Source organism: Sinocyclocheilus grahami, unplaced genomic scaffold, assembly GCF_001515645.1.
Source record: "Sinocyclocheilus grahami isolate Dianchi unplaced genomic scaffold, SAMN03320097.WGS_v1.1 scaffold90.1, whole genome shotgun sequence".
In the NCBI taxonomy this organism is placed as follows: Eukaryota; Metazoa; Chordata; class Actinopteri; order Cypriniformes; family Cyprinidae; genus Sinocyclocheilus; species Sinocyclocheilus grahami.
This window is the reverse complement of record NW_015505269.1, coordinates 1,558,958-1,585,256: the sequence shown is the minus strand read 5'-3', so window position 1 is coordinate 1,585,256 and position 26,299 is coordinate 1,558,958. Positions and strand designations below refer to the sequence as shown.

Below are 26,299 nucleotides of genomic sequence, written 5' to 3'. Positions count from 1 at the left end.
TTTCACGGGCAAAGCAGACACATTTACAATTTATGTATCGTCATTTTATTTTTATTACAAATAAAGCTTTATATTATGAGAAGGATACTTTCTCTACGACCTTTCTCCCTTTATCCTGCAGTCACGGTGAGATTATAGATTCCTTCAATCTAAAAAACAAGAACCGAGAAAGAATTGAAAACAACAGTGAAGACTCGATTCCAAAAATGTCGGAATCGACCAGCCCTAGAAGGCAGCATAAGAGCAGTATGACTAAATCTAAGCCTTGAGACTACAGTTTCTACTTGCTATTACATGACCTTCCACTTCGTACATATCACGTTATTTCCTCCTGTTCTATTAGGATAAACTACTCTTCATTCACCAAGTAAATCAGTCTCCGTAAAGACCGATTTGGTTGGAATCAATTTCATCAAAAGGGGAATCGACTCCTCATTTTCAGTTCAACAAAACGTATCTATGGGTGCCTCTCAAACGGACGGCTGCACACATTTAAACGCTGCGCGACAGAACACATCAAGACGTGATCAAGGGTCTTGATCTTATTTCCATCTAAAATACTTTTTTTTACATTTCTATCAGCCAATGATAACTATAAAAGAAAACGTCCCGAGCATAGATCAGTGGCTGAGAGCTCATCTGATTGGCAGATAACCCACGAGCTCTATCAGTTATTGTTAATGTTCTGGTTATGTTGTTTCAGTGCACAGTTTGTTAACTTTGTGCAAAGCATACAGTCAAAGTAAACTTCATCATTCAGCTGAACCGTGCATTTATTTGAGACACTTCATGTCATGTTCAATGTCCCTGCAGAGCTGTGGGCTAGGACTGATTTCACGGGCAAAGCAGACACATTTACAATTTATGTATCGTCATTTTATTTTTATTACAAATAAAGCTTTATATTATGAGAAGGATACTTTCTCTACGACCTTTCTCCCTTTATCCTGCAGTCACGGTGAGATTATAGATTCCTTCAATCTAAAAAACAAGAATCGAGAAAGAATTGAAAACAACAGTGAAGACTCGATTCCAAAAATGTCGGAATCGACCAGCCCTAGAAGGCAGCATAAGAGCAGTATGACTAAATCTAAGCCTTGAGACTACAGTTTCTACTTGCTATTACATGACCTTCCACTTCGTACATATCACGTTATTTCCTCCTGTTCTATTAGGATAAACTACTCTTCATTCACCAAGTAAATCAGTCTCCGTAAAGACCGTCAAAAATTGCCAGTGCCGACTATATTTCAAGTCGTCACGGCGGGGTATTGGGTAAAGTTTTCAATTAGCAATAATCGCGCCTCGGATAAACCTCATAGGCTACGATACTGCCACTGCGCAAAGCTGACGGTAAGCTGTCCAGAGAGGGGACGCGTCCAAACGACGCACGAGTTCCCTCGACGGTAAGCATACTTACTCTTCCCTCTCCTATAGACAGGGTCACTGTGAAGGTGGATATGCAAATCGAAATGCTGCAGCAGAAATAAGTCGTGAGAAATATGTGTTTAATGAACGTTTTAAACATATGCATGTATATATATATATATATATATATATATATATATATATATATATATTATGCATGCTGGGATATACAGCAGTTTTCAATTATACTGAGAACAAAGTGCCAGGAATCGTTATATATGTATATATATATATATATATATATATATATATATATATATATAGACTATTGGTTAACCTCGCGCAGTGCATGCTGGGATATACAGCAGTTTTCAATTATACTGAGAACAAAGTGCCAGGAATCGTTTACAAACGTAATTTCATAACATAGACGCACGCGCGTAAATGAACGTCCATGTTCTCTGCAGTCAGTGGCAATGCAACGCTGTGATTCCTTGTTTGTTTTTCGCATCTATAATGTGCAGCCCGCTTTTATTGTCGGAACTGCAAGTGGCCACCAGAGGGCGGTATTTATCTTAAAATAATGATCCCCACTTGACTATATATTTAGCTTCGAGTGATTCAGTTTGTAAATCTGTTTAAAACGGTGCTTAATTTGGAATATATTAAATGATATTAATTTAAATGCGAATTAAACATCAAATTCGCCAGTGGAGTTGGACAAGTTATCACTCGAGTTTGTTGCAGCTGATGAAGGTTCATTAGCTGGACATTAGAACATCACGTCTGTGTAAAATGTTGCACAATATAAACCCCGGTCTACAAACGTAGTTGTATGTGTCTTCATATCGTGTAATTATTCAAACAATATTATTGGGAACATAACTTATTTAAACGGTTCAGAGTGCTAACTTTCGGGACATTCACGATGTTCACTAAATGTTTGACTAGCTAACTTAGTTCTTAATTACTCGCAACAAATACATACACAATACACACATAGGCTAATGCAAATAGCATCAACAGTCGGGTAATGTTTACCTGCCTGACTTCCAAATTGATCAACGTTTATCAAATATGATCTTGCTAGTCGCAACAAGCCAGAGGTCGCCAACACATGCAGTTTCACCAGTTCACCACCAGAGGTCGCCAACACACGCAGTTTCACCAGTTCACCACCAGAGGTCGCCAACACATGCAGTTTCACCAATTCACCACCAGAGGTCGCCACGAACCTGGCATCACTATCAGTTATCCTACATTTTCACTGTTTACACTTTGTTTTTCCTTTAATATTATACTTACTTGCTTCTGTTTTGATGGTTTTTATTTGTTATTGATTTATTTTCGTGGATCATTTCAGCCCTAATTCATCTATTAGGTTTCATTGATAGAGATGATTGAAATAAAAATCCCAGAGCTTTATTGAGCACATACAGTTTATTACAAATCAAATGAATAATGACAAGTTGATTAAGTTTAATTAAATGTGAAACATATAGTCATTGTCCATAGTACATTGCATTTAAATACAGAGTCATACAGTGGTAAGTCGTGCTAAAACGGAAGATTAAAAATAATGATTCTTTATTGGCATTGATGGTTCCGTGAAGAACCTTTAATATCCACAGAAACTTTCCATTTCACAAAAGGTTCTTTAGATGCTTAAAATAATCTTCACACTAAGAAAAAAAAAAAAGGTTCTTTTAAGAACTGTGGACTGAAAGGTTCTTTTGGAAGGAACCAAAAACGTTTATTCTATATCATCACTGTGAAAACCCTCTTTTGGAATCTTGTTTTTAAAAGTGTAGTGACAGATTGTTTTTTCATATAGTGATCTACATGCAAGTGTAACAGATTATCAAAAAAAAAATGTAGAGCGAGGACTTGCATATGTTAACCAGAGAGAAGTCTATTTTTACTGGAAGGTTCAGTTATGATGTGAAAATGAATGAAATTAATGAATTTTTCACAATAAGATCTGTAATATGCTTTTAGAAAATTTCACGTCAACTAATATGCCTAATTATTTGTGTAGCTCTTTGGAATTGATTATTATTTGAGGATTAACAGTCATACAGGAAACCATCTATTATAATCAGAATTATAATGTCAAAAACATTTAATAAATGACTGGCTTGGCCAACTCTGGCCCTCGAGATTCACTTTCCTGCAGAGAGAACCCTGAACAAACTCACATACCTAGCTTTCTGGGCCCCTGCGATCTCACAAGACCATATAGGACAGTGTTTCCCAAGCCTGTCCCTGGAGGCACACCAACACTATACATACAGTGGGTACGGAAAGTATTCAGACCCCCTTAAATTTTTCACTCTTTGTTATATTGCAGCCATTTGCTAAAATCATTTAAGTTAATTTTTTTTCCTCATTAATGTACACACAGCACCCCATATTGACAGAAAAACACAGAATTGTTGAAATTTTTGCAGTATATATATATATATATATATATATATATATATATATGAAAATGTTGCCTCTCTCAACATGGTGTGCCCCTCTCTGTGGCCACTGTCCTCAATGCACACTTCTGCTAAGCACTGAGGTAAGCTCCACAGCAGACTTACACCCAACGGTCAAAGCAGCATTACGTCACAAAAGAGTGGACCATGAGGGCTTAGGGCAGTTCCTAACCCTGGTCCTGGAGGCACCCCAACACTGCACAATTTGCATGTCTCCTTAATCAAACACACCTGATTCAGGTCATCAGCTCATTAGTAGAGACTCCAACACCTGAAACTGGTGTGTCAGAGAAAGGAGACATGCAACATGTGCAGTGTTGGGGTGCCTCCAGGACCAAGGTTGGGAACCACTGGCTTAGGGTACCATTTGGGACAGAGCCTAGTAATCCTAAAGATCTTGATTAGCTTGTTCTGGTGAATTTTATTAGGGTTGAAGCTAAACTCTGCACAAAAGTGGATCTCGAGGGCCAGAGTTGCCTAGATGAGAATGGTTCTAAAGAACGACCAGCGTCTTGACCAGCTACAAGCTACTCGTAAATTAAAGTAGTTAAGCTACATTCAAGCTACCCTTCTGAAAAAGTAGCTAGCTACATTGAAACTATTTTCAATTTATTATTATTATTATTTTACAATTAATATTACAAATAACTAAATAATTATTAATGAAGAATTATAATGAAGTTATAAGTAAAATATAATGAAGTTATAAGTAAAATATTTGGGGTTTAAAACAACATACTGTAATGCAATCATGATTTCAAAGAGTAGGGTGAATTCAGGTTGATTGGGACACTGTTCCAAGCCATTTCAATGACAAAAAGTGTCCCAAACATTTGATTTTGTAAACTATTCGATACACACAATAATAAAATACTGTATAGTTAAATAGTTATTTTAGTTATAGTATATTGCTACAAACGCAACATCAATGCAAGAACAAAATGTATGCAACTTAAACTGGATACGGAGGAGTCATAAAATAAGCGGGTTAAACTCACAGCACATGTGGTATTTACTGACTGTGAATGGAGACGTCAATCACCAGCTGCGCTCGTGAACACTGCGTTTTGATAAGCACACTACTATATCGCGATTTTATTTTCTGTTAGATTAGTGTTCATTACAAAATTGTGGGGGGACAGATTATAATATGACCATTCATCATTGTAAAATAGACATTTGATCTGGAGTGCAATAAAGAAGAAAAAATTATCAGTTTAAAAAGGCTATTATTCACCTCCTGTATGTGCTTTAAGTATTCGATGTAGACCACATTTTAATCTTTGTTTTGCGTAAATTACAGTTGATTCATGTGACATATCCACTCCTGTATATCCTTTGCAATATCATCAGACGATCTCTTGTCAGTGGAAAGACTGTAAAGCTGCGAGATGCATGATATCACAACAGATGGCGGTAATGAACAAATTTAGTTTGTGAACTAGTCAGAAGAAGACATCACAGGCTCGCAAGAACACAAAACAGAATGTAGCGTTTGGTTGCGCTACACCGCTACTTGCTGGAAAAAGTAGTTGGCTACAGGAAAAGCTACTCCCCAACACTGAGAAAGACAGGTGAAAATCGTAAACCAGGCATTTTGTCATGTGATGCAACTTCTTGATTTGGTCCACCCTCAGGGGTGAGGAACTGCACTTTGGGCATAGCAAGAGTGGAATTGTTGAGGTGCATAGAGCTGTCCTTGCACACAGAGTTTTTCTGGCACATGGGGGTCCTCTTGTGCAAAGAGTTCTGGAACAACAACTTGTTCTTCTGGAGCGTCTGGATCAGGATGGAGGGCTTCTCGTCCATCTCACTGGCACTGCGGCGCGAGGTGACCACCTTGACCGTGTTCCCAAACTTTGAGTAGTCCACCAAGTAGCTTGTTCTGGTGTATTTATTAAAGTTGGAGCTAAACTCTGCAGAAAAATGGATCTGGAGGGCCAGAGTTGCCCAGGATGGGAATAATCAAAAAATAGAGGAAACCATAGACAAGAGCATGACAAGGATCAAGAGAAAGACAAGGACTTAAAGAAAGACAGGTGAAAATAAGTAGTCCACCAAGTAGCTTGTTCTGGTGTATTTATTAAAGTTGGAGCTAAACTCTGCAGAAAAATGGATGGGAATAATAAAAGGATGCCCAGGATGGGAATAATAAAAAAATAGAGGAAACCATAGACAAGAGCATGACAAGGATCAAGAGAAAGACAAGGACTTAAAGAAAGACAGGTGAAAATCGCTAACCAGGCCATTTGTCATGTGACTGCTAGATTTGGTCCACCCTCAGGGGTGAGGAACTGCACTTTGGGCACGGCGAGGGCGGAATTGTTGCGCCGCATGGAGTTGCTCTTGCGCATAGAGTTGTTCCGGCGCATGGAGTTCCTCTTGCGCAAAGAGTTCTGGTGCGACAACTCACTCTTCTGGAGCGTCTGGATGAGGATGGAGGGCTTCTCATCCAGCTCACGAGCGCTGCAACGCGGGGTGGCCACCTTGACTGTGTTCCCGAACTTTGAGTAGTCCACCGAGTACACACCCTCTTCCTCGGTCACTATAGGCACGAATCGGTGGCCCCACTGGATCTCCTCGTTCACGTACGAGGTGCGAGCCTGAGTGGAGATGCCTGTGGTCTCCACCACACCTTCCAGGATCACAATGACCTCCAGATCACTACACTGCAACTCCATCGCCGAGAGATCGTACAGAGGACTATCCTTATCGATGACGTGACATATGATCAGGGGAGCCAACAGGAAGATGCTGTTGCCGGCAACTGCGCTTTCTGTCTGGACGTCGATCTGGTGAATGGGTATGATTTCGCCCTCTGGCGTAGTGGTCTTCCGGACCACTTGGAGGCGCACAACCGCGTTGATGATCATGCTTTTGCGCAGATCCCCCACCCGGATCATGAAGCACAGGCGGTTGTTGCGCACGGTGATGACGGCGTAGCGGCTGAAGATGAGGGTCTCAGCGCGCCGGTGGGATTGGGCGGTCTTCATGAAGATGCAGCCCAGCATGACAGCGTTAATTATTAGGCCGATGATGTTCTGTAATATGAGCACCGTGATGGCTGTGGGACACTGCTCTGTTATCATACGGCCTCCAAATCCTATTGTCACCTGCACCTCGATGGAGAAGAGGAAGGCAGATGTAAAAGAGCTGGAAAAGATAAAGAGAAAAGACCAAAGAGTATTAGGCTATTAAAATAAGAGGAATAAAAACATCCAAGTAACAACATTATCCACATAAAAAAACAAAAAAACAGTTCTATTAATGGTTTCTACTTAATACTATGCATATTGAAATGTCTATCATGATTTTGAAATTATTCTTCTATTTTTTTTAAATGAAACATTTTCCTGATCAGTACATATGATCACATTCCATAATTAAAATTTTTTTTTAAATGTCAAAGTTTTAGTGATTTTTACTATTAATTTGTGGAAAATGCAGATAAAGAATGAGGTATGTCTACACACTTTACTAGTATTGCAGGCTCTAGGCAACATTTTCATTCATATATATATATATACACTGAACAAAATTATAAACGCAACACTTTTGTTTTTGCCCCCATTTTTCATCAGCTGAACTCAAAGATCTAAGACTTTTTCTATGTACACAAAAGGCCTATTTCTCTCAAATATTGTTCACAAATCTGTCTAAATCTGTGTTCATGAGCACTTCTCCTTTGCCAAGATAATCCATCCACCTCACAGGTGTGGCATATCAAGATGCTGATTAGACAGCATGATTATTGCACAGGTGTGCCTTAGGCTGGCCACAATAAATCCAGCAACTTCGCACAGCCATTGAAGAGGAGTGGACCAACATTCCACAGGCCACAATCAACAACCTGATCAACTCTATACGAAGGAGATGTGTTGCACTGCGTGAGGCAAATGGTGGTCACACCAGATACTGACTGGTTTTCGGACCCCCCCAAACCCCCCAATACAGTAAAACATTTTAAAGTGGCCTTTTATTGTGGCCAGCCTAAGGCAGACCTGTGCAATAATCATGCTGTCTAATCAGCATCTTGATATGCCACACCTGTGAGGTGGATGGATTATCTCAGCAAAGGAGAAGTGCTCGCTAACACAGATTTAGACAGATTTGTGAACAATATTTGAGAGAAATAGGCCTTTTGTGTACATAGAAAAAGTCTTAGATCTTTGAGTTCAAAATGGGGGCAAAAACAAAAGTGTTGCGTTTATAATTTTGTTCAGTGTGTATGTATGTGTATATATATATATATATATATATATGAAAATGTTGCCTAGAGCCTGCAATACTAGTAATTAGATTATTTCAGTTAATAAATTAAGGTTTTTAATATATTAGCAATTTGTAATTATATATAAAATTTAAATTTGTTATTATATGGCCTAATCTTTATAAATATAATTATTTTATAATTATTGTTTTTAAATGTTGAAAATTAGTAACATTTACACAAATGTAGGAACGAAGAAGAATGAGTTATTACATAGTACTTTATTCTTCATAGAAATATATTTATTTACATTTATACATTTATATATATATTTCCTTTTCAACAAGTTCTGCTTTATGCTGTACTATTGAGCTGAACTGACACCAACATAAAAAAAACTTTCATTTACTAGAATTAAATGAAAATATATTTTATTTCAGTTATTAGTTTGCCATTATAAATCTGTAATCTGTAAATCTATAAGTTTTAATACAGGATATACATATTTAGACATATAATTAATTTATTAAAATATAAATATAAATATAATAACATTACATTACTGCACAAACATATAACACAGTCAAGGTCGACTCTTTTAATTTTTTACAATAACTGAAACAACCTGGGCACACTTACTTGACATTAGTGAAACACTGCTCTACGCCAGGTTTACGGTTAGTGTCCAGATCTCCGTGCGCAAAGGCCACCAGCCACCAGAACATAGCGAACAGCAGCCAGCTGCACAGGAACGTCATGGAGAAAATCACCAGGGTGAAACGCCATTTGAGATCCACCAAAGTAGTGACCACGTCCTGCAGGAATCTGCCCTGCTCGCGGATGTTCTTGTGCGACAAGTTGCATGCGCCGCTCTTGGCGATGAAGCGCGCTTTGTTCACGCGGTCCCTGAACACGGGCTTGCGGGGAATCGGCGACACGAGCGCCGGGGAGAACGCGAAATCTTCGGGAATGATGCTTTTGCGCGGCAGCATTATTTAAGCAGGTCACTTGCAAACGGTCAGGAAAAAAGAATCTCCATTCAACGACTGTCAAAAGCGCAGCTCCAGTTCAATAACGGTCCTGCATCTGCCCTCTAACTCTGTTCAGCTAGCATAAACTAAAGTTAAGAAAGTTATTTTGCATCTGTCAGACCTTAATCTGGGTTCTTGTGTCAGTTTATACAATAAACACCACATAAACATCAGAACACACTCACCGCGTAAAGGCTTCAAAAAGTATCTTTATGATGATTGTGCTGCGCTCTTACAGGACTTTACACGCATGGGCGGTACATCACTGTCCTGCTGCCTCCGAGAAACATTCACTCTGGAGAGAAGAGTAAAACTACTTTCAAAGATTTCATTAAGTAAATCTGCCCGTATTTTATAGATTAAATATAAACTTTTATAGATTATCATATGAAACTGAAGTAGCCTAAAATAGAGTTAGTCATAGAGAAACTATAGCCTTTATAAAATAGACCATTATAATAGGAACAGATAAACTGGCAGACAAATTTGTGAGAAATGTAAATGGAGAAAAAACAATGTGTGTGTCTGTGTCAGTGCAATGTAATGAGTTATTGAAAGAGTGCAAGTGCTTTCAAACCGGGTCTGGGGACACCCGAAGACCGCAAGGGGGCGCTAGAAAGACAACATTTTAGTTTAATTTAGTTTTTAATTGAAAAACATATATTTTAGGTAACAGGTAACTTTTTATACTTTTATATTATTCGACACATTTATTGAATGCACATTTTTGTTTTATTTTGCTTTCTGAAGACTTATGAGATTATGAGATTAATTGTGAATGTTTTGTTTAGTTGACAGCCCTATTTTTTAACAATCAAATAGTAGTAATAAACCTAAATGTGCCTATTGTTTTTTTTTTTTTTTATTCTATGAGACACACACACACACTTAAGAATAAGCTAAGAATAGTTTGAATCTGCAGTTTCTCCTCGATGTTGTCTTTAGCTGCTCACTGATTAAGGCAATGTTCTCCGTAAAACATGCTTTGGTATGATATTTATTGTGAAAAGTGCTATAGATAAATCTGAATTGATAATGTTTTTCTTTAGGTTTATATATCTAACTTTATCCTAATAGAGAGTATAGGATAAAAGACGCTGTCAACTTACAAAGTAAACATTATCCAGATTGGCTTTGGCTTCAGTACATTTGTCTTTATAATATCACAATTAATATGTTTCTCTCACAGTATAAATGGGTTTCTGTATATGGAAATATATAGCTGCCTTTTATAATTTAGTAAAGAGGCAAGATTTTTAAGTATTTGGGAGTCCTTGGCATCAAGTTCCATGACTTAGTCAAAATGTGCACAGAAGGGGGCGCTGTGTAGCAAACTATTTTTTCCTGCCCAAGGGACTTCGAAGTAATGCAAGAGTTAAATGTGACAATTATAGTCTTTTTTTTTTTTTTTTTACATTTTCACCATTTAGTAAATAGTTTTCAGTTTTATAATTGCTTTACCCTTCTAATCACTGAATATTAGTGCATATGCTAAGGTACTCAACAGAGATAAGTAAACACACAAAGCAATTTTTATTTTCATTTCATGTGTACAAAAAAGTTAGGCACACAGAACAATGCTGTTAAATGCTTATGATACAAATGCCATATTAATAACAGGCCTATTTACATTTAAAACAGTCCGTCATGACTAACATGCAAATACCTGAAATTTGCAGTAGGTAATTACAAAAAACATGACATGTTTTTGACTGAAATGTGCTGCTGTTGGCTCTTAGGTCAGTTTCATGTCATGTTTACACATCACCAGAGTGTGTAAAGCGTGTCAGTTGCACTTTTACGCACATGGTTGCCACAAGTTACTGGAATATCACTGCGCAAGTGTAACATCACAGCTCACTGAAAATATTCATCAAATCACCCACCCTGACAGTCAACGGAACGATTTCCCACAGTGGTTGCAGCTATGCATCATTTTACTGCAGGGACAAAGCGTCACTTACAACATATTGTTTAGATCATCTTTGGTTGTAACTTCCAGAAAGCAGAGCGATCAAATAAAGAAAGCTGAAGGTTAAAAGGTGAAAGGGAGGCAAGGGTACAGATTGGCACTCCATTAAAGGACGAGGAGAGAAACAAAGGACGTAATGTGTACAATATATCGCTTGGCTGTAAAGACTGCAGACTCGTTTTGACATCCCCATAACAAAACGTCATAGCGGCTTAGGAGAGAGAAATTACATTGTTTGAAATGATATTTAACTTGTAGTGTACTCAGAAAAAGTGTTGGCCTGTTTGCTTAGAGTATGCATTAAAATATATGGTAAATCTTTTATGGTGTTTTTATAGGGTGAATCTCATGATAAAACGTCTAAAAGAGAACCCCCCCCCACTAAAAATAGGTTTTTGGTTAAGTAATTTGCATAAGAGGAATACAGTACAAAGTATAAAATACAATCAGTTTTGTATATAGGGTGTGAATAACACATTAGGGTTGATCTGGTGGACATTGCAGGACTCCAAAGGCATGTGAGGGTGCAGGCTTTGGGGAGCCAGCTGTATTTGTCCTCCTTCCCTAAATCTGTATCAGCAGTGCACTTCAGACAGACAGACAAGAGCGTCAGGCCTCAACCGGACAGACGTGCTCTGTACAGTGTTGGTACTAATCAAAACACAGTAGATAAATCCTTATTGCTAATGCATTTCAGAGTACAGGTGTCATCAACTTAGAAAAAGAGCCATAGGGTAAGAAAATGCTAAAAAAAGAGTCTAATACTGTGCTTAGGGTTCATATAAAACAATAACTGTGTAGTTGAGTCCTTTCCGATGCAACTGTCAAAAATGGCTGCCATTTTTTTCATAAGGCCAAGAGTGGTATAAACCAATGTGGTGACGGAGATGAGTGACTCTACATGTCAGCTTTGACGAAGGATGCAAATAAGCTGTCCTCTTGTTCCATGAGAATCTCTGGTTTTCCATACTCCATGATGCTTCCTCGCTTCATCACAATGACTAGATCAGCCGTCAGGATAGTGTGGACACGATGCTGTGGAAAACAGGCACATTCAAGTAGATGTGTCAGTAGAAACACATTTGCACACATCACCTTAGCTGTTAAGATTATGTTTTACTGTGCCCTTTTGTTGCTCAGATCGCTGCAAGATTCTGTAATCAAAGTCAGTAGCGGCTCGTGGGTTTTAAAATAGAGGAGGCACACATATTGGTCTGGGGATCCCTGCCGATTATTATTATTATTTGCTTAACCACTTTAAAATGGCTTTTTGGTTTCTTTTAGTCAGAAAACGTAAAGAAAACGACACACATACAGCAAGATAATATAATTTCACTTAAAGTTACCTGGCCTATCACTTGAAGCAAACATCCATCCCTTCTTAAAAGTCTGTGTTAAAAGAGCCGACTGCTGTAACGTTAGCCTATATCCAGTTAGGCGTGTTCTCCCTTTATTTTTAATTAGTATATATACTGTTTGAATGACAGCTTGGTAAATCTGTTGGCATCAAACATTCAATATCGCTACTAATAAGTACTTGGTACATTATCAGCGCAGCTGGAGGTGTTCAAACTAATATCACATAATTTACGTCTCTATGATGATTGGTTGATATACCAGAAGGGAGGCTAGCCTCCTCTACGAGGTTTCTTTTCTCAACACTCCTCAGCGCTGAAAGTGAACACTCGATGCTGACTGGAGATCAGCTCAGCTCTGCCCCTGGCCTTCCCCTACCCTTCTCTATCACCTAGCGGTTGTAATTACATCAGCAGATTCAGCACATTCGCGATAGAAAAGCGGCACTTTCTAACTTCAGTAACATTATGGTATTACAGCTTACAAACTACAAACAAAAAATACACATTCTGAGCCATGAATTGAAATGAATTGTGAATTTTGTTAACATTAAATCATCCTCCTCCCATTTTCACCTCAAAATACAATCAGTTTTGTATATAGGGTGTGAATAACACATTAGGGTTGATCTGGTGGACATTGCAGGACTCCAAAGGCATGTGAGGGTGCAGGCTTTGGGGAGCCAGCTGTATTTGTCCTCCTTCCCTAAATCTGTATCAGCAGTGCACTTCAGACAGACAGACAAGAGCGTCAGGCCTCAACCGGACAGACGTGCTCTGTACAGTGTTGGTACTAATCAAAACACAGTAGATAAATCCTTATTGCTAATGCATTTCAGAGTACAGGTGTCATCAACTTAGAAAAAGAGCCATAGGGTAAGAAAATGCTAAAAAAAGAGTCTAATACTGTGCTTAGGGTTCATATAAAACAATAACTGTGTAGTTGAGTCCTTTCCGATGCAACTGTCAAAAATGGCTGCCATTTTTTTCATAAGGCCAAGAGTGGTATAAACCAATGTGGTGACGGAGATGAGTGACTCTACATGTCAGCTTTGACGAAGGATGCAAATAAGCTGTCCTCTTGTTCCATGAGAATCTCTGGTTTTCCATACTCCATGATGCTTCCTCGCTTCATCACAATGACTAGATCAGCCGTCAGGATAGTGTGGACACGATGCTGTGGAAAACAGGCACATTCGTGTCAGTATGTCAGTAGAAACACATTTGCACACATCACCTTAGCTGTTAAGATTATGTTTTACTGTGCCCTTTTGTTGGCTGCAAGATTGCAAGATTCTGTAATCAAAGTCAGTAGCGGCTCGTGGGTTTTAAAATAGAGGAGGCACACATATTGGTCTGGGGATCCCTGCCGATTATTATTATTATTATTTGCTTAACCACTTTAAAATGGCTTTTTGGTTTCTTTTAGTCAGAAAACGTAAAGAAAACGACACACATACAGCAAGATAATATAATTTCACTTAAAGTTACCTGGCCTATCACTTGAAGCAAACATCCATCCCTTCTTAAAAGTCTGTGTTAAAAGAGCCGACTGCTGTAACGTTAGCCTATATCCAGTTAGGCGTGTTCTCCCTTTATTTTTAATTAGTATATATACTGTTTGAATGACAGCTTGGTAAATCTGTTGGCATCAAACATTCAATATCGCTACTAATAAGTACTTGGTACATTATCAGCGCAGCTGGAGGTGTTCAAACTAATATCACATAATTTACGTCTCTATGATGATTGGTTGATATACCAGAAGGGAGGCTAGCCTCCTCTACGAGGTTTCTTTTCTCAACACTCCTCAGCGCTGAAAGTGAACACTCGATGCTGACTGGAGATCAGCTCAGCTCTGCCCCTGGCCTCCCCCTACCCTTCTCTATCACCTAGCGGTTGTAATTACATCAGCAGATTCAGCACATTCGCGATAGAAAAGCGGCACTTTCTAACTTCAGTAACATTATGGTATTACAGCTTACAAACTACAAACAAAAAATACACATTCTGAGCCATGAATTGAAATGAATTGTGAATTTTGTTAACATTAAATCATCCTCCTCCCATTTTCACCTCAAAATTTTGGGGAAGCTGTGCCTCCCCTGCCTCCCCCCGACGAGCCGCCACTGATCCGAGTAAAACATCAAGCTGCTGTTTACAGGATAAATGAAAACCAGCTTGAGGGAACGTTAAAATCATTTCCAGTGCACAAAACGCTAGCAGGTACAGGCCTTTAATTCGGTGAAACTCACAAAGGGCCCTGAAATAATAACTAAATAACTTGGCCCATCTATCATAAACACCAAAGGCTAGTGTCATTTTTACTATTTAAATACAATTTTAGCTTTTATTAATATGTTAAATGAACTTTTATTTTTATATTTTAAATTTAGGTTAAAGCTTTAGTAATTTTGTTTGTTTTTTATTAGACTTTAAATAAATATTTCGATGTCGTTTTAAGTTTAATTTTATGCCAGTTTTAGTTCTAATAATTTTAGTTCAACAATTAGTATCTGAGGCAATATTGCAAATTTTAGTTTAGTTTTTCATCATTTATATTTTATCTTTTTATTTCAACTAAATTAATTGAATGTTTTTCATCATTTATATTTTATCTTTTTATTTCAACTAAATTAATTGAACGTTTTTAATAGTTGTTTTGGTTAACAACACGCACGCAACTAAACATAATTTTTCAAATTTTTGTGAAAAATTGTTAAATTATATATATTATACAATTATATATATAATATTGTTTTCATAATAAATATTTAATAGACCACTAGCAAAAAAAACAAACAAAAAAAAACAACTCTATTTATTTATTTAAATGTAATATAATTAATTTTATTTTACAGAGTCTAGTGCTGTGAAAGGACAGAGTCTATTTTCTTAGAATACCTGGTCAGGTAAGGGCCTTTATGTCATATTAAAAATAAAAAAGACACCTATATTGTGGCTATTTGTATTTAAAAAAAATTATTTGTCAAACTATGTTTATTTATCAGAAAAAAAGATAAAAGGTTATTTAAAAATTGTGAAAGATAAATGTTGACCAGGTAAAAAACAAATTAATTATATTAAAAATGAATAAATAAAACACATTTCAACCTAAAATCGTAATGTTGAAAAAAAAGACTAGTCAAACACTTGTCAGCTGGCTTTAGATTACACTCTAAAAATGCTGGGTTGTTTCAATCAAACCTTTGGTCAAAAATGGACTAACCCAGCTGTTGGGTTAAATTTTTCCATTAAATTTTTAACCCAAAAGTTGGGTTAGTCCATATTTGATCCAAAGTTGGGCTGAAACAACCCAGAATTTTTTAGAGTGTAGGGTTAGTGACTGTGCACTGAAGTGTTCAAATAGGTTGCACACATAAGAAGCTCTTGGTTACCAACCAATGTGGCAGGGCGTAGGCACCTAGGGGTGGAGCCAAAGCACGGTTACTTGTGCGTCCGGACTAAGATGCTGAAGAGGCTGTTCTCCTGTGCCAAGAGGTTAGGAGCGCTGTCACACTCTACCAGAGTCCCAGAGGAAAACACCAGCACCTGCTCCGCCTCCAAGATGGAGGAAACCAGGTGCTGTGTCAGAAGTAGAGAGGCGGGTGGACAAAGTAGGACAAAGAAGAGAGGGGAAAAAGGTGATGAGGGTGAGGAGAGGAAAACGGGTGAAAAAGTGTAGCAGACAGAGATCATGCATTTATTCAGAGCTCAATCGTGTTCTCTGACACAAACAGAGGCAGAAAGGCCATTTTTGTGTATCTGTGGCTCTGAATGTCAGCTTATAGTACAAACATCAGACTACAGTGGCTGCAGGCTTATAAAATTCTTATAAGCCAATGTGTTAATGCCAAGAGATTGATAGTGACTGATTGTCAGCTGTCAGAAGTGGTGAAGAAAGATGAAATCAGGGAAAGGATTGAAGATGTCAAAGCCTGGCAAGCATTAAATCCTTTTATCCCTTTAAAGATCTATTTCTGTATTGTATTTCTGTGCCCATTTTTTTATACAGACCAGCAAAAAAAGTTGATATAGGGTAACTTACTGCTATAGTGACAACCGTCCGATCAGCAAATGCAGTCATCACCACTTTCTGAAGAATATTTTCCTGTTGAATTTACCACAAGAAACATTTTAATAAAAAAAAAATGTTCTTTCAGCTTTCAGAAATTATGCGTACTTTCCAAAACAAGACCCAAACAAGATGAAATCGAAATTGACCTCATTTTAATACATTCCAATCAATTCCCAATAAGTTTTACTCAATGAATTTCCTGTTTCAATCTATAATACAAGTAAAATGTGTTGAGAATGTTTTTATAAATGTTTAGCAAATTATATAAAATGTAATGGATGTAAATTTAAGCCTAATCCTAATGCCTAAGAAAAAAAAATCTAAACTATGAGATATCATAATTATGAGAATAAAGTCAAAATAATGAAGAAAAAAACCTGAATTATGAGATAAAATGTAATGGATGTATATTTGGGCAAAGTCATCATTAGGTGATAAAATGTCAAAATTACTATATAGTAAGTCATAATTATGAGATTTAAAAAAAATCTAAACTACGAGATACTAAATCATAACTATGAGAATAAATTAAAAATTATGACAAAAAAATTTCATAATTATATCAGAAATCCAAATGCTTTGTCAACATTTTCGTTAACCTGATTTAATCTCAAAATTTTGACTTATGATGTAGTATCTCATAATTTCAACGTTTTATGTCATTTATGGTTTATCAAATCATGATCCTTTTTCTTATGGAATGGAAATGGTCTTCCGTAGATGTAGATGTGGTTGTACCGTGGCCATGTCTATAGAAGCTGTTGCCTCATCCATAATTAGGATGCTGCTTTTGCGGACAAAGGCCCGGGCAAGACAGAAGAGCTGTCTTTGTCCCACGCTGAAGTTCTCCCCTCCTTCTGTCACCACAGCGTCTGGGGAAAGACATACGCACTGCATGATGCTTTACAGCTGTTCAGATTTACCAAATATTACTTTTAAATAAAACTGAATGCTTCGGGTCATCATGAAAAGGTCAGAAAACTCCAGCATTTCATTGCAATAGAAAATTTTCACTCAGTGTCAAAATCATGAGGTGACTGACATTATGGTGTCAGCCGATCCTGATGAGGCTGAACAGTTGGAGAGGATCATTCTTACCCAATCCTCCTGGGAGTGCTTTCACCATATTCTTCAACTGGGCGATTTCAAGTGCTTCCCAAAGCCTGTCATCAGTGCAAGTGCGCTCGGGGTCAAGATTTAACCTAAAAACGCACAGGCGCAAACAATAAAACACACAAAGAATTAGCAGACATCCATATCTTATGTCATTACAAACCTATAAAAAGACAAAAGGAGACATTTAGCAGAATGTTCATGCTGCTCTTTTCCTTACAACGAAAGTGAAGGAAGACTGGGGCTAAAAAGTATCAGAAAAGTTGGCCGTATGACTCGTGCACTATATTCCAGTCCTCTAAAGTTATATGATAATTTTGTGCAAGTAACAGCATCGATATTCAATAGTCAGGGGTTATTGAGTGTCTTGTCACCAGTAATCATTGGTTTTGATATGCAATATTTTAAAAGCTTGGTGTCAGTAAGATTTTTTTTTTTTTTTTTTAATTCAGCAAAGATGCATTAAATTGATCAAAAGTGATAATAAAGACATTTAAAATGTTACAAAAGAATTCTAATTCAAATAAATGCTGTTCTTTTGAACTTTTAATCCTGAAAAAATGTATCACTGTTTCAACAAAATTATAAAGTAGCGTAACTGTTTTCAACATTAATAATAATATGTTTCTCATGCACCAAATCAGCATATTACAATGATTTCTGAAGGATCACTTGACACTGAAGACTGGAGTAATGATGCTGAAAATTCAGCTTTGCCTTCACAGGAATAAATGTGATTTTAAAATAAATTAAAATCGAAAACTGTTATATAATAATATTTCACTCTTTAACTGTAATTTAGACCAAATAATTACACCTTTTGTGAACATAAGAGACGTCTTTCAAAAACATGAAAAAATAACCATCACTTTCATTGTATGGAAAAGAGCAGCTTGGTCATTCTTCAAAATAACTATTTTCTTGTTCCACTTAAAAAAGATGTGGGACATCATCAGCCTGAATAAATATGACAGAATTTAGTTTTTTTGGATGAACTTTCCCTTTTAATGAATAACGCACTCAGGGGACGTAGTGTTAATGCACCCAATGACCATAAGAGGAAATGCTAATAAACCCATATTCACATCCGCTTTTTTAACACACTGGGAAATGGATTCCAACTACAGCTTCTTCCTTTATGGCCCTACATTTTCCTAAATTAAAATCAAGGAAAGATTTGCTGTACTAATAATTTGTACACTCTGTCTCCTGGGCCCAATGATCCATTAGGCCTGCTTCGTATAAACATTGTCATGACAACAGCTTGCCCAAAACCATTCCCAGGCGACTTGTGATGGTGGTTCAGTTTTATTTTCTTTCTTATCCCTTGGCGGCCTCTTTAAACAAACCCCATATGCTCACTGTCTTCAGAAACAAACATGACACTTAGTATCCGTGAGAAGTTCAAACAAGCCTGGAGCCGAGGACACTTGTAGATACATATTGAACATCCAGTGAAATAAATACTTAACACTGTTTGAAAAGAAACATATAGGGGAATAAAATCCTAAATACATAAGAATGTATAGCTTATTCTAAGAACAGTAGAGTTATGCAATGGCAGTATATCGAAACGCCCCCTATTTCACATCCTGGGGGTCCCTGTGTTTTGTAAATGATCTGTGTTTATGCTGAACTTCTGATTAAAAATGTCAGGCAGGAAGTGCGTGTTTATTGTCCCTGGTTTTGTCTGTTTGGGTCAGTTTAGCCTTAGTGAGTGCGTGTGAGGTGCATGCATTACGCAGATACAAACTTATTTTTGTGTCTGTTTGTATGTTTGAGCGAGCATGTTTGCATGTTTATACCGGATGGAGCCGCTGAACAGCACTGGATCCTGTAGAATGATTGACAGACGGGATCTCAGGGTTTGGAGTGGAAGCTTGCAGATGTCAATGCCATCAATAACAATCTTTCCTAGAGCAAAAAAAGATCATGACACACAAGTTTTGAATTAGATTTTTTTTATATATTTTCAGTTGTCATTAGTTTACTTATTTTGTTATATGCTTTTATCATTTTTTTTTTTTTTTTTTTTAATATTTAGCTTTAATTTATTTTTATTTCAGTTGTAATTTGATCAATTTTAGTACTTAAACATATTTTATTTCAATTAGTTACCAAAGCAGTATTTCTCATTTTTGTTTGTTTTTAGGTCTTTCACCTAATACTTCTATTTTTTTATTTATTTTACGTTTATTTGTTTGTATGTTTGTTTTAATTTTCATTATTTATAATTGAACAATTTTTAATAGTTTTAGTTAACAACACTGGTTTATATTTAGCTCATATTAATTGAGAAACTACACTGATATTTGTATTTATTTATTTAAATGTATTTATTTAATTTTATTATGATTTATTTATTTTATTTTCTATTATTATTTTTAAACATTAACAACTCCAGTTAACAATAACAACACTGGTTTATATTTTATTTTTTAACTCATATTAATTGCGAAAATTGAGATAATTTTGTTATTGATTTTTTAAAAATGTATTTAATATATTTTTATTTGTTTATTATTTATTATTTTAACAATTTGAATAGTTTTAGTTAACATCTCAGGTTTATATTTTATATTTAGCTCATATTAATTGAGAAAATACATTGAATATTTTATTTGTATTATTTCCTTTTAGTTAAACCATTTAGAAGGTGTTTAAAAATGGCAACGAGTTACAGCACATAAAACATTTTCTATTATATACCAATATAAATAGAATAGTCTATTTATCCTATTGTACCTGTGATCAGTGACAATAAAGGGCTCATTCATAAATGTCATATTAACTCCATAGATGTGTTTTGCGTCAGCTACCCAGATATTTAACATATCTAACTATATAAGATATAGCCATATTTAGCTCTTCGCAAAATCTCAAACTAATCCCAATAACATTTTTCCTTCTTTCCCTGAAGGATTGTTTTATTGGTTTTGGGTGTTCAGGTCAGTTTACAATAACTTGACTTTAACACATAGTGGTTTGTAGTGGATATCAGGAGACCAAACACAGCTCTTAAGATTTTCATTTTACCTTTATATGGACACAGTGAAGAGAGAGTCGGCGAACTTCTGATTTAAAACATCTCTAACAGCTGTGCTCATGTGCACAAAACAGCATGAACTGTTTGATTTGGCTAAAGTTGTATTTTGACTAAGAGAAATATGGTAATGCTGCACGCTGCATAATATGATAAAACTCACAGAGAAAATAATTGTTTGTCATAATAATAAAATCAATATCCCAAAAATAATTTGATAAATTATACATTTATAAATAAATTTAGTTATAACTGTTATTTATAGCATTGCTTTAATTCTTCTGCATCATTTTTATTTAATTACGAAGGAAAGAGGTCGAGAATTTTCTTAAAATGCATTAGTGAACGTTGTACTAAATATATTGCATGATTTAGATAAGTTTTTTTATACACTTTCTGTTTGATATTTTACAACAAATGAAGCTATGGTTCAATTTTAAATCAACCAGACTAAGAAATTCTGTCAATAATGACAGTAAGACTCAACAGATCTCTATGGTTAATGTCTAAGTATGACATCATGGCTGCTTGTCAAAGTGACAGTAACCATAAGGTAAAAGAACAAACAACACGGGCAAAGTATCTAGGGTAAGCAGCTGAGGACATAAAAAATTATGTCCACAGCTTTTTTTTCATATTTTCCAAACTCTTTTTTTCTTCTTTAGGGATCCACAAGGGTCAACGTGTCCCCAGCGGCGAGCTTGACATGCATCTGAGCGCTGTAATGCTCAGTGAACCATAATATTTCATTAAATAGAGATTTGGAAGATGTCCTGGGAAGACCTACCTTCAAAAACATCCACCATGTTGAAGAAGGCCAGAGACAGCGAAGACTTTCCACTGCCCGTTCTGCCACAGATGCCCACCTGGGACAAAAAGAACAACACGTAAGCACTTGACACAGCCTGACATTTTCAGACTGCTTTTGTATAAACACGCTCAGGGCTGCTCTCCTAAATTACACAAACTAGTGCGGACAGTTACAGTTCCCATGTTACAACAAGAAGCCATCTGTGCTGCCGTACTCATATACTGAGAACCAGGGCACCTATTAAAAAACAAGTTAGACTAATAAAGATAAACGCTTATGACGGAATTGCAAATTGTGTAGGTTTTGCTTCAATGTGTAGTTGATATTCAGGCAGAGATTAACTGTGGTTTCGCAGTGCAGTGAGAAAATAAACGCTACAGTGACAAAACCGCAAGTGAGTGTTATGTGCTACAACAGGTCGATCGGTATCAGGACTACCAAATTCTCATTGTCAGCTTTGGTCGGAGGTTGTGACATCTAGGACAATTTTAATAATATTTTTGAGGGTAACGGACAACATACATTAGACAGATTGAGAGTAATAATAGTGTTTATTTATTGAACTGTTATTTTAACATTTTTAATATACTATTGTAGTATTTATTAATAATTTGAATTAAACTTTATTTTCTTCATTTTAATTGAAGTTTAAGTTTTAGTAGTTTTATAATGTGCTTTTATCATTTTTATTAGTTTTTGTTTTTTATATTTCTATTTAGCTTTAATTTTGTATCAGTTTTAGCTAGGGCTGTCAAATCGATTAATCATGATTAATCGCATCCAAAATATAAGCTTTTGCTTACATAATGTTTTTGCTTTCACTTCCATGTGTGTGTGTGTGTGTGTGTGTGTGTGTGTGTGTGTCTGTACTGTCTATATATGTATATATAAATAAACACACATACATGTACACATGTAAATATCTAAGAAATATATATTTATACGCACACACACACACACACACACATATAATGCCATAAATCATTAGGATGTTAAGTAAAGATCATGTTCCATGAAGATATTTTGTAAATTTCCTACTGTACATATATCAAAACTACACACACACACATTTTGGATCAAAAGGGTGCTTCTACTAAATACTGAGCAAAGGGTCTGAATACTTAGGACCATGTGATATTTCAGTTTTTCTTTTTTAATAAATCTGCAAAAATGTCAACAATTCTGTGTTTTTCTGTCAATATGGGGTGCTGTGTGTACATTAATGAGGGAAAAAAATTAACTTAAATGATTTTAGCAAATGGCTGCAATATATGTATTGTATGTGTGTGTATTTATATATACGTATAACTATACACAGTACACACATTATATCATGTAAACACAAAGTTTCGTTTTGGATGTGATAAATCACGATTAATCGGTTTGACAGCCCTAGCAGTTTAGGTCAAGTAGTTAAACATTTATTTTAGTTGCCAACACAACATTTCCAATTAAAATTTACATTAAAAATGTAATGTATATTTTAATTTCGCTTCATTTCAATCAACCATTTTTAATAGTTTTAGTTAACAATAACAGCACTGATTTATTGCTTAGTAAACCTATATTGAATAGCTGATTCACCATCCTTGCCTATTCATATAACATTAATGAAATATTTACTTTCAAATTGAGAATAAATTGGATAAAGTAAAAAAAAAAATGCAGAAGTAAATAATTTTTTGATCATTTTAGATAGATCTTTTTTTTTTTTTTTTACCTTTTGCCCAGGGTTGATGTGTGTATTGACGTGTTTGAGGACAGGTTTGAGCATGGTGTCATAACGGACACACAGATCATGTATCTTTATCTCTCCATGCTGCGGCCAGTCTTCTGGTACCTGTGAGACATCTGAAATCAAAGTGAATAAAATTATTTAGATTGAATATATAAAATGACAATGTTTTAACTGTTACGAGATAAAATATAGCAAAACTGACATATCCGACTGCTGATGTGATCTCAGCAAGACGCCATCATGAGTCTACTACGTTCATGTAGAATAAAATAGCTTTTCTGGGCCACTGATTGTGGCATAATTTCATGTGAGTGCACATCACTCATTTCTTTAGGCACAAAACCTTTTTAAGTGTAAAAAAATTACTGCACCTTTAACATTTGAAGCATGTTTATGGATATAATTTAGTTTACAGAATGGTTAACTTTATCTGAGGAGAGTATAAAGTAGACATAACACTGATACATCAATGGCAACAAAAAACTTAGAACACTGCATGTGAGCACTTTAACAAGCTGCAATTAACACAGCTATATATGGTGTCCAAATGTCAAAGTTTAGTCTCATAGCTACTGCTATCCAGGCCAGTTTTCCATTATGTCACTGAGAAGGAGATGGAGAATAAGCTATTGTTTCAGTCTAACAGTGGCGCTAACATGCTATTGCTAAAACTTCTCCTTTTTCTTAGCGTCTCGTCTCTAGAGGCGAGTGTTTAGACTCTACATACTAAACGCCCTTTCATGATGCTCTCAGTGGTTTGTGTCAGGTCGCTCTGTCCTAATGCACAAAAATTTGAAAAAATGCACATGTGGCAGTGCTTTGGATGCCATAAATATGGGGTTTTATCTAGTAGGTATAAATCTTAATTTAGAGTCTAAATAGTACTCTGGATAATCATTAGAAACGATACTAATAGTGTCAGGAAATGATTTATTACCCATGGATCCTTCATAGTTCTCAGATTCTGTGCTGAGGAAGCTGTTGACCTTCTTTACCGCAGCCATCTGGACCTCCAGGTCTGCCAGATTCCTCACCACCCAGTTCAGGTAGTTTGTCACCTTAACACAAAGCATGTTGAGGACTTTTAAGTGCTTTTAAATCACAGATGACCACTAGAAATTCAATAAAGCTGTGTTTAAATGGATAACTCACAGTGAGGGCATATGTTAGACCAAGTCCAACCAGTCCAGACTGAGATGTGGACCAGATTGCTGCCACTGCTGCAGTGAGGACAATCACAGCACCCAGATAATCCTGAGAGGAAAATACAAATGTTATTATATAGGGATACCAAAGTTTTACTAGTTGATAATAATACCATTAATTAACTGCTATAATCCTCTGTACTTTGATACCACAAAAGTAAAGTATTTGAAAGTATGTATTTTATACTAAAATACCATTGTACATGTTTCTTTCTTAAAAAAAAAAAAGTTAATTATTAATATAAATATTAATGAATTACATTTTTAAAAAGTATCTCTATTCTACATCTCATGAGAAAATGTAAGTATTTTAGTGCTTTAACGCAGTGCTTTCGTATGAATGTTTACAATGCAATCGTATAAAAATAATTTTTAGAGAAAAAAACCCCCATAAAGCTCCACCCCTAAACCTAACCCTCAGTGGGGCGTAAGCATATTGTACAAAAACGTACAAATTGGATTGTACGAATCAATATGAATTAGCCAGTAATATGCCAAAATGTAAAATAGTTATGAGATTGTGTTGGTATTTCTACATTAAACAAACTTTCATGATGCTCTCAGTGGCTTGGCTATTTTATGAGGTGGCGTTTTAGTACAGATTTGTAGGATGTGATTCACACAAAAACATCAAATTTAGGTTTAGCTCCAACCCTAAACCTAACCTTCAATGGGGCGAATATCAGAATATCATACAAAAACGTACAAATGGGATTGTGCAAATTCATATGAAAAAGTGAAATCTACTTTTCTTAGTGATATTTAGTTCCTGTTTATCAGGAAGTAACGATTTTGTTTTCTTTGACCAGTTTGATGAAAACCGTATTTATTCGCAAATGTTTTATTCCCATTTTGCGCACAAGTTAAATGCGCAACTTTGGATGGAAAACCAGCTAGTGAATGTTATTTATTAAATTAAATAATTATGATAAATTAATCAGCAAGACTGTAATTTTAAACAATACATACACTACATTCTTTATATTAATGTTGTGTTTGAAAGTCGGTTGGAGATGGTTTCTTTACAACCTATACTACAGTAAAAACTTAAATTTACTTACCGTTCTGACCTCCAGCCACCGGTTGGCAGCAGAGAGAAACAGGTAGGCTGTGTTGTTGGTGTCAGTTAGCTCCAACATCCGCTGTTTAAAGCGAGCCTCGTGCCTAGAAACAGATACCTTTTACTTTGTGTCAAAACCATTTACAGTGTGATACAGATCCATGACTGACTAGTGCTAACACAGCTGTGACAAATAAGAGCGTTCAATACATTCACGTAAACACTCTGGAGACTTAACAGAGGAGATGAAAGCTTAATCTCTTAATGTTTATTGTTGGATTACTTTAAGTCAAGGATGCGTGAATAAGCACAATGTGTTTATAAGAAATGACCTGGAGCCACTGAGACTGTATCACTGGCTGATATTGTACACAATTGGCTTTGCATCACAAAGACGCATTTAATTCTGTTTTCACTCATATGCAACTACTTAGTTCTGCATCCAGTCTAGAAGAACACAGAGAGAGAAAGTATGGTTTATTCAGACAACCACGTGCTTTTGGAAAACCCTCAGTTCACTGACCTGAATGCTCGAATGGTGGTGAGGCCCTCTGCAGTCTCAGAGAAATGACAGAGAAGAGGCAGCTGAGTAGAGTCATCAAGATCTTGCAGATCTCTGTTGGAGACAAAGAACAGCAACAGACAATAGAGCTTAGTCTGGTTCTGGAAGTAAAAATGTCTTTCTTATAATCATAGCTGACTTTAATGGATTTGATGCTGACTTTAAAGGATTATTATCAGTAGTGAAATTACACTATTGTCTTTTAGAGCTGCTTTAGAGTAGAATCTGAATTGTCTCAATAGTTGAGTTTCCATAATTGATTCTGCTGTT

The 26,299-nt window shown here is 36.1% G+C and overlaps 2 protein-coding genes across 2 annotated transcripts in view; both read right to left on the bottom strand.

Annotated features, from left to right (window-relative positions):
* Positions 1 to 6,036: 6,036 nt before the first annotated feature.
* Positions 6,037 to 9,280, bottom strand: kcnj8 (potassium inwardly rectifying channel subfamily J member 8). Its single transcript, XM_016274822.1, has 2 exons — positions 8,701 to 9,280; positions 6,037 to 7,004 (listed from the first exon to the last, which is right to left on the bottom strand). The coding sequence occupies exons 1-2, from the start codon at positions 9,051 to 9,053 to the stop codon at positions 6,104 to 6,106; spliced, it is 1,254 nt and encodes a 417-aa protein (XP_016130308.1). The 5' UTR covers positions 9,054 to 9,280; the 3' UTR covers positions 6,037 to 6,103.
* A 3,734-nt stretch (positions 9,281 to 13,014) lies between these two features.
* Positions 13,015 to 26,299, bottom strand: part of abcc9 (ATP-binding cassette, sub-family C (CFTR/MRP), member 9) — a 42,997-nt gene continuing 29,712 nt past the window's right edge. The window contains exons 30-40 of the mRNA XM_016274821.1: positions 25,991 to 26,083; positions 25,469 to 25,571; positions 24,355 to 24,456; positions 24,140 to 24,260; positions 23,185 to 23,315; positions 21,441 to 21,519; positions 19,416 to 19,524; positions 17,596 to 17,699; positions 17,236 to 17,369; positions 16,468 to 16,530; positions 13,015 to 13,596 (exon numbers count right to left, since the gene is read on the bottom strand). Coding sequence (XP_016130307.1) covers positions 13,459 to 13,596; positions 16,468 to 16,530; positions 17,236 to 17,369; positions 17,596 to 17,699; positions 19,416 to 19,524; positions 21,441 to 21,519; positions 23,185 to 23,315; positions 24,140 to 24,260; positions 24,355 to 24,456; positions 25,469 to 25,571; positions 25,991 to 26,083 — 1,177 coding nt within the window. The 3' untranslated portion in view covers positions 13,015 to 13,458. The remainder of the gene's footprint in view (positions 13,597 to 16,467; positions 16,531 to 17,235; positions 17,370 to 17,595; positions 17,700 to 19,415; positions 19,525 to 21,440; positions 21,520 to 23,184; positions 23,316 to 24,139; positions 24,261 to 24,354; positions 24,457 to 25,468; positions 25,572 to 25,990; positions 26,084 to 26,299) is intronic.

What these genes read in the sequence shown, in the direction of transcription:
- kcnj8 (XM_016274822.1), bottom strand. Translation starts at nt 9,053, where the DNA reads ATGCTGCCGCGCAAAAGCATCATTCCCGAAGATTTCGCGTTCTCCCCG. An exon ending in CAGTGTTTCACTAATGTCAA is followed by an intron (nt 7,005 to 8,700) that starts GTAAGTGTGCCC and finishes TATCTTTTCCAG; the next exon opens with CTCTTTTACATCTGCCTTCC.